A 13465-nucleotide genomic window follows, 5' to 3' on the forward strand; every position below is an offset into this window, starting at 1 on the left:
GCCGTTTGTGTTCTGGCTACCTGCCCTGGCCACTGACGTAAATTCATTCTGTCTTCCTATTGGGTGAAGTTAACTATACTACCGTATTTCAAATTCAAGTGTACCAGCGGAATTTTCTGCCTTGCGGCCGTTAGTGTTCCAGTAATTTCAGGCAGCGTCCTTTGCTCACTTGTTGTCGCTGTCCAACATGGTGTGTAGTTTTGACAGCTAATACATATTTCATTGTGGATAACGTTCGTAGCTTTTTGTGTTTGAGTTCTCATGTACCGATTGGTGGCAATGAAGTCGTTGTGTCGGTGGACTGCTACAGTCGCAGGTTCGAATCCTGCCTCGGGTATGGATGTGTGCGATGTCCTTAGGTTAGTTAGGTTTAAGTAGTTCTAAGTTCTAGGGGACTGATGACCTCAGAAGTTAAGTCTCATAGTGCTCAGAGCCGTTTGAACCATTTGTGTCGGTGGGGTCCGTGGCTGTCCCCTGGTTGGGTTCCGACGGATCAAGTGTAGTTGGGCTCACCACCTGTCTCACCTAAGTGAACGAGGGCAGACCGACCTCCCTGGAGGCTTCTGAGTGCCGCATTCTTTATTATCCTTCTCACCGTTGTTTGATTGTCTGTTATAATCTACCATAGCCAATGATTTAAAAATTTTGTTTTTACTCTACTTATTTTTGAATTTTGGAAAATAAATTGTGGGCCGTAAGCCGCTTAAAACCTTATTCTTGAAATTATCCTTTGAGCAAAAACATTGCGGCCTTCTGCCTTAAAAGATTATGGTAATATATTTTAAAATTATCAAATTTAATTGTGGTCTTCAGCAGCTTATATTGCGCCTTGCATACGTTTATTCTATCTACTTTGCCTTGACGCTTTCCAGCCTAGCTGTGATATCATATATATTTTAATGATTTTATTTGCTATTTTAACTACATTTTTATTTTGTTGACTTTTAAGATGTCTTGTTTGGAGGCCCTCAGCCGTGAAATAATTGCCCTTGTTGAAACTCGTAGTTCTAAAGTTTCGGCTATGTGCCATTTTGGTTTAATGGTATTATTAAATAACAATAAATTACAATTTTCAGTGAACCTGACCCACACCTTATTTGGTCCTTTCCACAGTCCTAATCACCTGTTCTGCCCTGCGGGTTTAGCGGGCGTCTCACCACCGAACATTTGTGGGGCATAATCGAGAGGTCAGGTCGTACATGTCATCTTGCACTCCCAACACTTCGAAATTGTGGACGGCTATAGAAACACATGGGTCAGTATTTCTGCAGGGGACTTCCAACGACTTGTTGAGTCCATGACACGTCGAGTTGCGGCACTACGTCGGGCAGAAGGAAGTCTAGCGCGATATTAGTAGGTATCCCATGACTTGTCACCTCAGTCTGTTCCCAAAGGGGTAAGGAAAGAATGGAGCCTGCACAGATCTACATTTACACCTAAGTGATCACTCTGCTATTCACAATAAAGTACCTGGCAGAGGGTTCAATGAACCACCTTCAAGCTGCCTCTACCGTTCCACTCTCGAACGGCACGCGGGAAAAACGAGCACTTAAATATTTCTGTGCGAGCCCTGATTTCTCTTATTTTCTCGTGGTGATCATTTCTCCCTGTGTAGGTCGGTGCCAACAGAATGTTTTCGCAACTGAAGGAGAAAACTGGTGATTGAAATTTCATGAGAAGTTCGCGTCGCTACGAAAAACGCCTTTATTTTAATGATTGCCACTCCAATTCACGTATAATGTCTGTGACACTATCTCCCCCATTTCGCGATAACACAAGACGAGTCGCCCTTCTTTGTACTTTTTCGATGTCATCCGTCAGTCCCACCTGATGCGGATCCCACATCCCACAGCAGAACTGCAGAATAGGGCGGACAAGCGTACTGTAAGCAGTCTCTTTGGTAGACCTGTTGCACCTTCTAAGTGTTCTGCCAATGAACCGCAGTCTTTGGTTTGCTCTACCCACATTATTATCTATGTGATCGTTCCAGTTTAGGTTATTTGTAATTGTAATCCCTAAACATTTAGCTGAATTTACAGCCCTCGGATTTGTGTGACTTACCGCGTAATCGAAATTTAGCTGATTTCTTTTGGTATTCACGTGAATAACTTCCCACTTCTCCCTATTCAGGGTCAATTTCCACTTTTCGCACCATACCGATATCTTATCTAAATCATTTTGCAATTCGTTTTGGTCATCCGATGACTTTGCAAGACGGTAAATGACAGCATCATCTGCAATCAATCTCTGACTGCTGCTCAGGTTGTCTCCTATGTCATTAATATAGATCAGGAACAATAGAGGGCCAATAACACTTCCTTGGGAAACGCCGGATATTACTTGTGTTCCGTCTATTACTACGAACTCTCACCTTTCTGACAGGAAATCACAAATCCAGTCGCACAACTGAGGCGATACTCCGTAGGCACGGAGTTTGATTAGAGGACGCTTGTGAGGAACGGTGTCGAAAGCCTTCTGGAAATCTAAAAATATGGAATCAATTTGACATCTCCTGTCGATAGCACTTCATGAGTATAAAGAGCTAGTTGTGTTTCACAAGAACGATATTTTCTGAATCCGTGCTGACTATATGTCAATAAATCGTTTTCTTCGAGGTACCTCATAATGTTCGAAAACAGTATATCTTAGAAGAAAGATTAAGGAATGGCAGACCTACGTTTCTAGCATTTGTAGACTTAGAGAAAGCTTTTGACAATGTTGACAGGAATACTCTCTTTCAAATTCTAATGGTGACAGGGGTAAAATACAGGGAGCGAAAGGCTATTTACAATTTGTACAGAAAACAGATGGCAGTTATAAGAGGGACATGAAAGGGAAGCAGTGGTTGGGAAGGGAGTGAGACAGGGTTGTAGCCTCTCCCCGATGCTATTCAATCTGTATATTGAGCAAGCAGTAAAGGAAACAAAAGAAAAGTTCCGAGTAGGTATTAAAATCCATGGATAAGAAATAAAAACTTTGAGGTTCGCCGAGGACATTTCAATTCTGTCAGAGACAGCAGAGGATTTGGAAGAGCAGTTGAACGGAATGGACAGGGTGTTGAAAGCAGGATATAAGATGAACATTAACAAAAGCAAAACGAGGATAATGGAATGTAGTCGAATTAAATCGGGTGATGCTCAGGGAATTAGATTAGGAAATGAGACACATAAAGTAGTAAAGGAGTTTTGCTATTTGGGGAGCAATGGTCGAAGTAGAGAGGATATAAAATGTAGACTGGCAATGGCAAGGAAAGCGTTTCTCAAGAAGAGAAATTTGTTAACATCGAGTATAGATTTAAGTGTCAGGAAGTCGTTTCCGAAAGTATTTGTATGGAGTGTAGCCGTGTATGGAAGTGAAACATGGACAATAAATAGTTTGTACAAGAAGAGAAAGAAGCTTTCGAAATGTGGTGCTACAGAAGAATGCTGAAGATTAGATGGATAGATCACATAACTAATGAGGAGGTATTGAATAGAATTGGGGAGAAGAGCAGTTTGTGGCACAACTTGAAAAGAAGGGACCGGTTGGTAGGACATATTCTGAGGCATCAAGGGATCACAAATTTAGCATTGGAGGGCAGCGTGGAGGGTAAAAATCGAAGAGAGAGACCAAGAGATGAATACACTAAGCAGATTCAGAAGGATGTAAGTTGCAGTAAGTACTCGGAGATGAAGAAGCTTGAATAGGATAGAGTAGCGTGGAGAGCTGCATCAGACCAGTCTCTGGACAATAAACAGTATATGTTCTAAAATCCTACTACAAATCGATGTTAGTGATATAGGCCTGCACGAACACAATCCATGAATGTAAATAATGATTTTCTTATCGAGCAGAAGTAAAGTGACAAAGTAAGATATTAGTGGCAGACTATCTAGGGACGTCAGTGTCGCCGCATGGGCCTTTCCGCTGTGACACTTGGCAAAGCGATCGCGCAGCCGCAGCGTCAAAGCCAGCGCCAGCGCGGCCCAGTCGATTTCGCACGCAGCGGGACCGCAGCGCACTGCGCACGCGCGGCTCCGGCCAATGGCGGCGCGCGCCGGACAGTTGCCGGCGCAGCTCACGGGGCGCGCTGCGGGCACGGCCGTCAGTTGTCCGCTAGCGCCAGCAGCGACAAGGACTGCGGGAGCTGCTCGACAGTCGCTTCTCCCGCCTCTCTCATTCTCTTGCTGAGCCCAGCGCCGGTGAGAGCTCCCGCGCGCGGTCTTTACCTCTCCGTTCGCGTCTTTCCTCCGCGAGTGCCTCCGAACGCTGTTCTCGACTTCGCTTCCTTCCCCGCCGACGCCGTTCCCCACCGAGATGTGGAGGCCGTCGGCTCTCGCGCTGCTCAGCGCCGCGCTGCTGTTCGTCTGCACACAGGTAAGCCGGCGCCGCCAACCCTCCCGCGAGAAAGTCACCAACCGGCTCCGTAGCAGCACAATTCGCGGGAGAGAGGGAGATTTCAAAACCGACGCCCCTGACAGTCATCTGCCTCCTCCAACTCCCCACTTCGTGCTTTACTCCCACCCGTTCACCTCGCCCCCTTTTGCTACGTGCTGGCCACCACAGTTCCAGACGAGGCTCAATCGATACGATAGCCCGTCGCTCTAGCGTTCGGCGGTCGGGACTCGACGACGGTGTGGGGAAAGCAAGTGTGGTTTTTCCCAGCTATCGATTGAGAGCCGGTCTGCAGCATAGCGCCCTGTCCCCTGCGAGCTATCGATTTCACCTCGTTCTGCGCAGGAACCACCTACTGCCTGTCCCAGTAGATGCATCATCTATGGGCGTAGAATCCCTCAGCCGCATCTACGAAAGTATACAGGCTTCCTGGTTGCGTCGTACCATAAAATGAATTAGTGTTACATCACACTCCGCAAGTCATCTAATCATGTGTGGCTGAGGGTAGTTCTGGCACTATTAACTGATCCCTAATATCCTGTTCCGCTCGAGAATGGCGCGTGGGAAGAATGCTTGTCGGTAACCCTCTGTATTAGCTCTAATTTCTCGAATTTTCTCGTCGTGATCATTAGGCGAGATGTATGTGGGAGGATATGTGTGTGAAATCTTATGGGACTTAACTGCTAAGGTCATCAGTCCCTAAGCTTACTCACTACTTAGCCCAAATTATCCTAAGGACAAACACACGCACACACCCATGCCCGAGGGAGGACTCGAACATTCGCCGGCACCAGCCGCACAGTCTATGACTGCAGCGTCCCAGACCGCTCGGCTAATCCCGCGCGGCTGTGTGGGAGGAATTAATACGTTGCACGACTCTTCCCAGAAAGTGCTCTGTCGAAATTTCAACAATAAACCTCTCCGCGATGAACAACGTCTCTCTCTTGTAACGTTTCGCAATTGAGTTTGATGGCCGACCGGTGTAGCCGAGCGGTTCTAGGCGCTTCAGTCTGGAACTGCCCGACCGCTACGGTCGAAGGTTCGCATCCTGCCTCGAGCATGGATGTGTGTAATGTCCTTCGGTTGGTTAGGTTTAAGTAGATCTAAGTTCTAGGGGACTGATAACCTCAGATGTTAAGTCCCTTAGTGCTCAGAGCCATTTGAAGTGCTCGAAGCCCTTAAGGTATCTACTTTGTCTGCATGTGTAGTGGACTTTTTGATGGCCGCTTTGTCCGAGTGGTTCTTTGCGCTTCAGTCCGGAACCGCGCGACCGCTACGGTTGACGAAACACGGCACTCTTCGTAGATCTCTATCTCTTCTCCACTTCTACCTGGTAAGGATCCCAGATAGATGAACAGCACTAAAGAATCGGTCGAACGGGTGCCTTGTAAATCACTGCATTTCCGTAATATCTCAGTTTGGCATCTGATTTTCCTACTATTCGTTTTATGTGGCCATTCTATTTAAAATCACACCCACACCTCACTTCAGCTTGTCCTCCGACCACGCAGATTTTGCCCGGTTTCCTGAAATCGCTCAAGGCAAAATGGCAGGGCGGCTCCTCGATGATTTGCTAGTACTGCTAGCTATACGAAAATGCAATCTGATGCCGATGAGTAGGAAAAAGAATATTGTAATGTACAAATGCAGTACTAGTGGTGTGCTGTTTGACTCAGTCACGTCCATTAAATATCTAGGGAGCAATTATTGGAAAGTGACATGAGACGCAACGAGCATGTTAGTTCGGTTGTAGGGAAGGTGAATGGTCGGGCTCAGTTTATTGGGAAAAGTCTAGGTAAGTGTGGCTCACCTATAAGGCAGACTGCGTATGGAACATACCCTCCACCATGCACTCTATGGTGACTTGCGGAGTTTGTATGTAGACATAAGTCAACGCCACATAATATTTTTCCTTGATGTATTGGAGATGAAATGGCTCTGATATAATTATTTTGTCGATAAGGAAGGGCATCATGAGGACGGCGAGATAATTAAATACAAATGCAACATTTATTCTGAAGGTGGTGTAATGCTGCAACTGTGTATTCTGTCAATGAACGACCGCCCCTGTTACGGACGTGTACTTTCTTTAAGCCCACGACTCGTTTTGGCCTTTCCTTCCAGATAATTTTCCAGTGGATCTGAAAACTGTGCTCTTGTGAAACGTCACACGATCACAAAACCATAATTTTCAGATCCACTTGAAAATGGCGTAGATGTGAAGACCAAAACGAGGCGTTGGCTTAAATACACATCAGTAACTGCAGCGGCGTTTCATTGATTACATAACTGGAGCAGTTTCCTGTGTCATTCACTTGTTTCCTGTACCAGTGCACTATTCGATAGTTCACACTATTGTCTAGAGGAGAAAAAATTACCTATTTACATTTTTGGTATTAGCAAGAGGGTATCCATCATCTGAGTTGGAGGGCGAGAGGGGGGTTGCATGATACTATTTTCCCGGTGAGGGTACACAATTTTTTTTAAAGAGCATAATGGTCGCCTTTGAGTGTAAACTATTTACTAATAACATATGCTATTGAAGTTTCGACAGTGTGCAAGTGTATTACTCTGACGCTTTAGAGAAGTATCTGGCACCACTTGATAATGGGCACACAGCCGAAACTGCAATTGTGCATTTTAAATTACAGTTGTACATTTTACGATTGAATAGTTCCCAGGAAAAAGTGGCCATGATGTCCACAAAAAGAGAAGTTAATTCACAACAAATGTTTCAGGGTTCACTCGCTACTAGTCAGCATCCAGTGCATGGTCCACCTTTATTCAAACTGATAGTGAAATCTTACGTCAGTTGGTGTGGCGAGACAGGTTGAGGGGTGGGTTGGTGAAGACCTGTTTTTATCCTAGCCTCTACTGGATACGCCCATGGATATTCTTTTTGACATTCGATCTGAGCCACTATGAAATATGAGTTAACAGTCAGTTTCATTTTCCATTTCTAGCTCTTGTTTGACAGCCAGCTTTGAAGTACCTTTCGAACCCATCAGTCGGTGCTTTCTTCTGGTCTTCTCACTGAGGCCCTCTTCATATTTGGAGTTCTTCTCTCAGTTTAAAACACAGTAAGTTTTTCCCCATTTGTCTGAATTCACTTATATCCATGATGGTGTGCTCTGGCCTACCGATTTCTACAAAGCCTTTAGCACATTCTTGGAACCATTCAAATCTTTTTACTTTCGGCCCTACAAAATTCCAGTTCGTGAGAGGATCATCCGACTTTCTGAAGATGTGCCCGTTGACCAACAAGCTTTTCATTTTAATTGATTATGCTACTGGCTCCGTATTTGTGTGCAATTCATTAGATCTCATACATATGTGCCCATTAGTCCATCTGTTAAGTAAAATATTTCTCTTTTGACTACTATATCGAAAAGTCCTCGCCGATAATTGGTCAATGTGTCCGAAGCCTGTAACCCTCCTGATTTGACAAGCATACCGCAGTGTCTTAGCTTGGCTCCAACGCTCAACGTCTCCTTCTTATACAATTATACAATATGGTGGTGCCTGGTGTCGTTCAGAAGTACGATGTAATGTGCCTTCCACGATGCAAGCATTTCTGAAGCAATAGGATTTGCGGCGATTACAGCCGTTATGAAATACATGAAATGTATTCGCAGTTATGAATGAAGACAACCATTAGCTGCATAATGGAGTGACGACAGTTACATTTGCGCCGGACTGGATTCGAACCCGGATTTACCACTTATCGTAAACGTCATATTAGGCTACATGAGCACGCTTCACTGCTAGACCCAAACTTCCACATGTCGTCAACCATGTGTGTACAACTTGCACCCATACATCCATTACGTATATTGCCGTAACAGAAAACTGCAAGTCGCTTGCCCGAAGTCGGCTGATAAATACGATGTTGCAGTGCCTGATTTGTTCAGAAGTGCGATGGAGTGTTGCTTGCATGCATGTCCGAAGGAAAATTGCTTGGTACTTCTGTACGGCACAGCAATGCAATATCGTATGCATGCATGCCCGAAAGAAAGTGGCACCCTATATCTGAACAAACAGGCATTGCAATATGGTATTTACCCGACAGCACCGGGCAAGCAACTTTCAGTTAAAATGTCTCCCCTGTGCGGCAGCGTATGTAATGAATGTGACAGTGCAGGTTGTAGATACATGGTCCACGACATATGGAATTTGGGTCTGGTCGTGAAGCGACCTCGGATAGCCTAATAGTAAGGCGACCGCTCGCCATAAGCGGGAAATACGGGTTCGAGTCTTGGTCCAGCACAAATTTTCATTGTCGCATTTCCATTATACAGATGACTGTAGTCCGTATCAACAACTAGGTAAACATTTCATACAACTTAGTATAGAAGTTTTCCGTCAATTTGCAGATCCTAAGAGTGATCTTAATACCGATTTCCTCACCTGTGTGTCTCAATTTCTTCACGCCATTAATATTCCCTTGCCTTCAAATCATCCACTCTGGTCCCTCGCTGTTGTTTGTCATGTACCCTGTCTTCTCAAAGGAAACATGTAATTTTACTTTGTCAGCTATCTCTTGTCAATCGATCAACCTGTAGGAATGCTAACTTCTAGGCACTACAGTCTGGAACCGCGCGACCGTTACGGTCGCAGGTTCGAATTCTGCCTCGGGCATGGATGTGTGTGATGTCCTTAGGTTAGTTAGGTTTAAGTAGTTCTGAGTTCTAGGGGACTGATGACCTCAGAAGTTAAGTCCCATAGTGCTGAGAGCCAGTTAACATTGTTAGCTGGTGGATACTGCAGAATACAAATGCCTTTTCACAGCAGCAGACGAGGTATAAAATACGTTATGTTTCTCTTATAAGGTAAAGCAGAAACAAAAATATGCTTCTTACAGCTATTTACTATATGTGTGCGCAACACTATACATGTTTTAACATTTATCTCGCAATTTGTAACACATTTTGCTAAAGGACGCTTGCAGTACTGATTTTTTCTTTAGTTCATTTTACAGTATGGCACAGCCACGGAGCCAAAAGAATTTTATGAGGGATAAAGAGAAACACTCTTTTACGTACGTCCAGAGCGTGGTCGTTATCGCGTAACTTTTTTGAAAAGAGAGAAAAATGTTGCGTTAATTTGGAATGAAAATGTTTGATTAAAGAAAATTACGTTCATTAAGACCCACGGCTAAATTTTCTCAGGGCGCTATGGCCAGAAATATTATCCGTATTCCAACGTGAAAACATCCGTCTTAGTCACTATGGATAAAAAAATTATCTTTCTTTAATGTTACGCGATAAGCAAATTAAATGTAATATTCAAACAATTATTTTTCTCTGTGAGGCTTAATGCTCCAGTATAGCTGCCTACGTGCAATGGCAGCGTACACAATTGAAATAATTTCTTTCAATAAAACTGTACCCCTGACCTAAAATGAAATGGAAATTATTGTGAGACGCCGTTTTACGTTTACTGGGATTAAATCCTTTCAGTACTTTCAGAATTAAATACCTATGAAGAAATTTTTATCAATTTTAACAGCAATGGCGTCGCTTCAACAATGCAATTACAAATGTCCAGGGCAACATTTAACTGTTACGTAATTAATGAAATAAAGGAGACAGGGAAGGTACTTTCTTGCTACTAACAAAAACACATACTGCATTAAATACTGACGTATATATATTTAGCAGAAATTCTAGATACACTACATATAGTAGAAATAATTCCCTACAGACCGTAATCTAAATGCGACATCGGAACCGACCAGGCACGGAAGACAAAGAAGAAGAACAAGAAGAGAGAAGATAATGAAATCTTTTCTTATATACTACAATACAGAGATAATACACTCCTGGAAATTGAAATAAGAACACCGTGAATTCATTGTCCCAGGAAGAGGAAACTTTATTGACACATTCCTGGGGTCAGATGCATCACATGATCACACTGACAGAACCACAGGCACATAGACACAGGCAACAGAGCATGCACAATGTCGGCACTAGTACAGTGTATATCCACCTTTCGCAGCAATGCAGGCTGCTATTCTCCCATGGAGACGATCGTAGAGATGCTGGATGTAGTCCTGTGGAACGGCTCGCCATGCCATTTCCACCTGGCGCCTCAGTTGGACCAGCGTTCGTGCTGGACGTGCAGACCGCGTGAGACGACGCTTCATCCAGTCCCAAACATGCTCAATGGGGGACAGATCCGGAGATCTTGCTGGCCAGGGTAGTTGACTTACACCTTCTAGAGCACGTTGGGTGGCACGGGATACATGCGGACGTGCATTGTCCTGTTGGAACAGCAAGTTCCCTTGCCGGTCTAGGAATGGTAGAACGATAGGTTCGATGACGGTTTGGATGTACCGTGCACTATTCAGTGTCCCCTCGACGATCACCAGTGGTGTACGGCCAGTGTAGGAGATCGCTCCCCACACCATGATGCCGGGTGTTGGCCCTGTGTGCCTCAGTCGTATGCAGTCCTGATTGTGGCGCTCACCTGCACGGCGCCAAACACGCATACGACCATCATTGGCACCAAGGCAGAAGCGACTCTCATCGCTGAAGACGACACGTCTCCATTCGTCCCTCCATTCACGCCTGTCGCGACACCACTGGAGGCGGGCTGCACGATGTTGGGGCGTGAGCGGAAGACGGCCTAACGGTGTGCGGGACCGTAGCCCAGCTTCATGGAGACGGTTGCGAATGGTCCTCGCCGATACCCCAGGAGCAACAGTGTCCCTAATTTGCTGGGAAGTGGCGGTGCGGTCCCCTACGGCACTGCGTAGGATACTACGGTCTTGGCGTGCATCCGTGCGTCGCTGCGGTCCGGTCCCAGGTCGACGGGCACGTGCACCTTCCGCCGACCACTGGCGGCAACATCGATGTACTGTGGAGAACTCACGCCCCACGTGTTGAGCAATTCGGCGGTACGTCCACCCGGCCTCCCGCATGCCCACTATACGCCCTCGCTCAAAGTCCGTCAACTGCACATACGGTTCACGTCCACGCTGTCGCGGCATGCTACCAGTGTTAAAGACTGTGATGGAGCTCCGTATGCCACGGCAAACTGGCTGACACTGACGACGGCGGTGCACAAATGCTGCGCAGCTAGCGCCATTCGACGGCCAACACCGCGGTTCCTGGTGTGTCCGCTGTGCCGTGCGTGTGATCATTGCTTGTACAGCCCTCTCGCAGTGTCCGGAGCAAGTATGGTGGGTCTGACACACCGGTGTCAATGTGTTCTTTTTTCCATTTCCAGGAGTGTAGTAATTACAATTCTCTGAGGACCTATAGCGGCTCCGTTGTAGTCAGATATCGATAAAGTGATTTACATTAATTTTTTCAAGAAGCGAAGCTATATCGTGTTCTGATAAACCACTAAATGGGATGGTAAGAAAGGAAGCTAGGAACGTTCCATTGGCGGTGTGCTCGTTAGTGATGGAACACTAGCAGAAAGAGGACAAGGGTGGCAAAGATATTCGGTCATGACATCTTCGAAGGAAACTCGCAGAATTCGCCATTACTGATTCGGCGGTCGAGTACTGAATTTTCTAGACGGCAGGGAAAAGGGTTGCGTCTGAGACAGCGGTGCGTCACGCGCGTGGCGAAAAGGTTAAGGGTACATTCTACTCAGTCAGCCTATAAAATAAGTTATTTTTACGATTTTTCTGGAAAAACTTACGAAGCAATCAGTTTAAATATTTTTGCACATTATCTATAGATTATTGGACAAAATTTTCCGATTATTTTAAGAAATTGTCATCACTAAGCTTCGCCCTCAAGACGTTAAAGTTCCTCTGCTCAAAATAAGCTGTGTCCATGACGGAACTATTACAGTCAGAAAACAATTTTCTTAATCTGTAAGATGTGCACAATTTAATAGCACAGATCTTTTTTTATGACAAAATAACAAAATGGCGGACGTCCTACGACTACAAAGATGTAGATTTTTCTTGTATTTTTGGCCTCGTTTTTTTTGCGATAGCTAATGAATAAATTAGATAAAAGTTAGCCTATAACTCCTTGCGGACATGCCCGAGGAGTAATTCAGCCAAATTTCACAAAATATTCGTGTTCCCGCAATTCATTCCGTTTCAGTTTTAAATACAGCATCTCATCATCAGGTATTAAAACCAAAGTCCCTCTCATGATTGACTTCGAAATCGCTATCGTCCAATCAGCTGAAATTTTGTTTCCTGAAAGAGGTATTGTTGGTTGCAATTATCATTTATTCAGTGTTTGCGGAAACAGGTCCAGTGCTGCGGGATTGTTTCTGCGCATAAGAAGAACGAAGAGATTCGCTGTCACATAAGAATGTGCTCAGCTCTAGGATACCTTTCCCTCCTAATAATCGATGACGGTGGTCGAGTACTCCATAGATCACGCCCTAGCCGAAACTTGCAGGGTTTCTATGACTATTCTGTGGGGCAATGATTCGATAACGACTTCTGATTCAAAAAGGATATTTTTGGCTCAAAAACTGGCTGTTAGAGCTGTATGTGGTGTAAGTTCGAGAACCTCTTGTCGACTCCTATTCAATAGTCTGGGAATTCTGACATTGCCCTCACAGTATATATTTTCTTTAATGTCGTTTGTTGTTAGCAATATTAACTTATTTCCAAGAGTTAGCAGCTATCACTCAGTTAATACTAGGCAGAAATCAAATCTGCGTGTGGAATGCACTTCCTTGACTCTTGTGCAGAAAGGTGTGCACTATTCTGCTGCATCCATTTTCAATAAGCTACCACAAGAACTCGAAAATCTTAGTAGTAGCCCAAACGCTTTTGAGTCTCAACTGAATACGTTTCTTGTATTTCATTCTATCTGTTTCTACTACCGTGTTATAATTTCATGTATTCACTCGTTCCATGACCATGGAGACTTCTCCTTAATTTGGTCCCACGGAACAATAAATAAATAAATAAAAGATACGTGGAAGTGCAGTGGAAGGCGCTACCGCTCTAACAATGTCTCAGAATGATGGAACCAGAGGATACAAACATTAATACCCAAAGTTCATCCAGATGTCATTAGTAAAACATCTTCGAGAAGATGTAGAATACCGCGGCAACCAGTTTGACAGACTAATTTTAGTCCTGAAGGGGGAAAGAAGAAAG

General features: G+C 44.8%; 1 protein-coding gene across 1 annotated transcript in view; it reads left to right on the forward strand.

The window, feature by feature from the left end:
- Positions 1–4098: 4098 nt before the first annotated feature.
- Positions 4099–13465, forward strand: part of LOC124716829 (amyloid-beta-like protein) — a 552604-nt gene continuing 543237 nt past the window's right edge. The window contains exon 1 of the mRNA XM_047243383.1: positions 4099–4356. Coding sequence (XP_047099339.1) covers positions 4297–4356 — 60 coding nt within the window. The 5' untranslated portion in view covers positions 4099–4296. The remainder of the gene's footprint in view (positions 4357–13465) is intronic.

Source organism: Schistocerca piceifrons, chromosome 9 (assembly GCF_021461385.2).
Source record: "Schistocerca piceifrons isolate TAMUIC-IGC-003096 chromosome 9, iqSchPice1.1, whole genome shotgun sequence".
Taxonomy (NCBI): Eukaryota; Metazoa; Arthropoda; class Insecta; order Orthoptera; family Acrididae; genus Schistocerca; species Schistocerca piceifrons.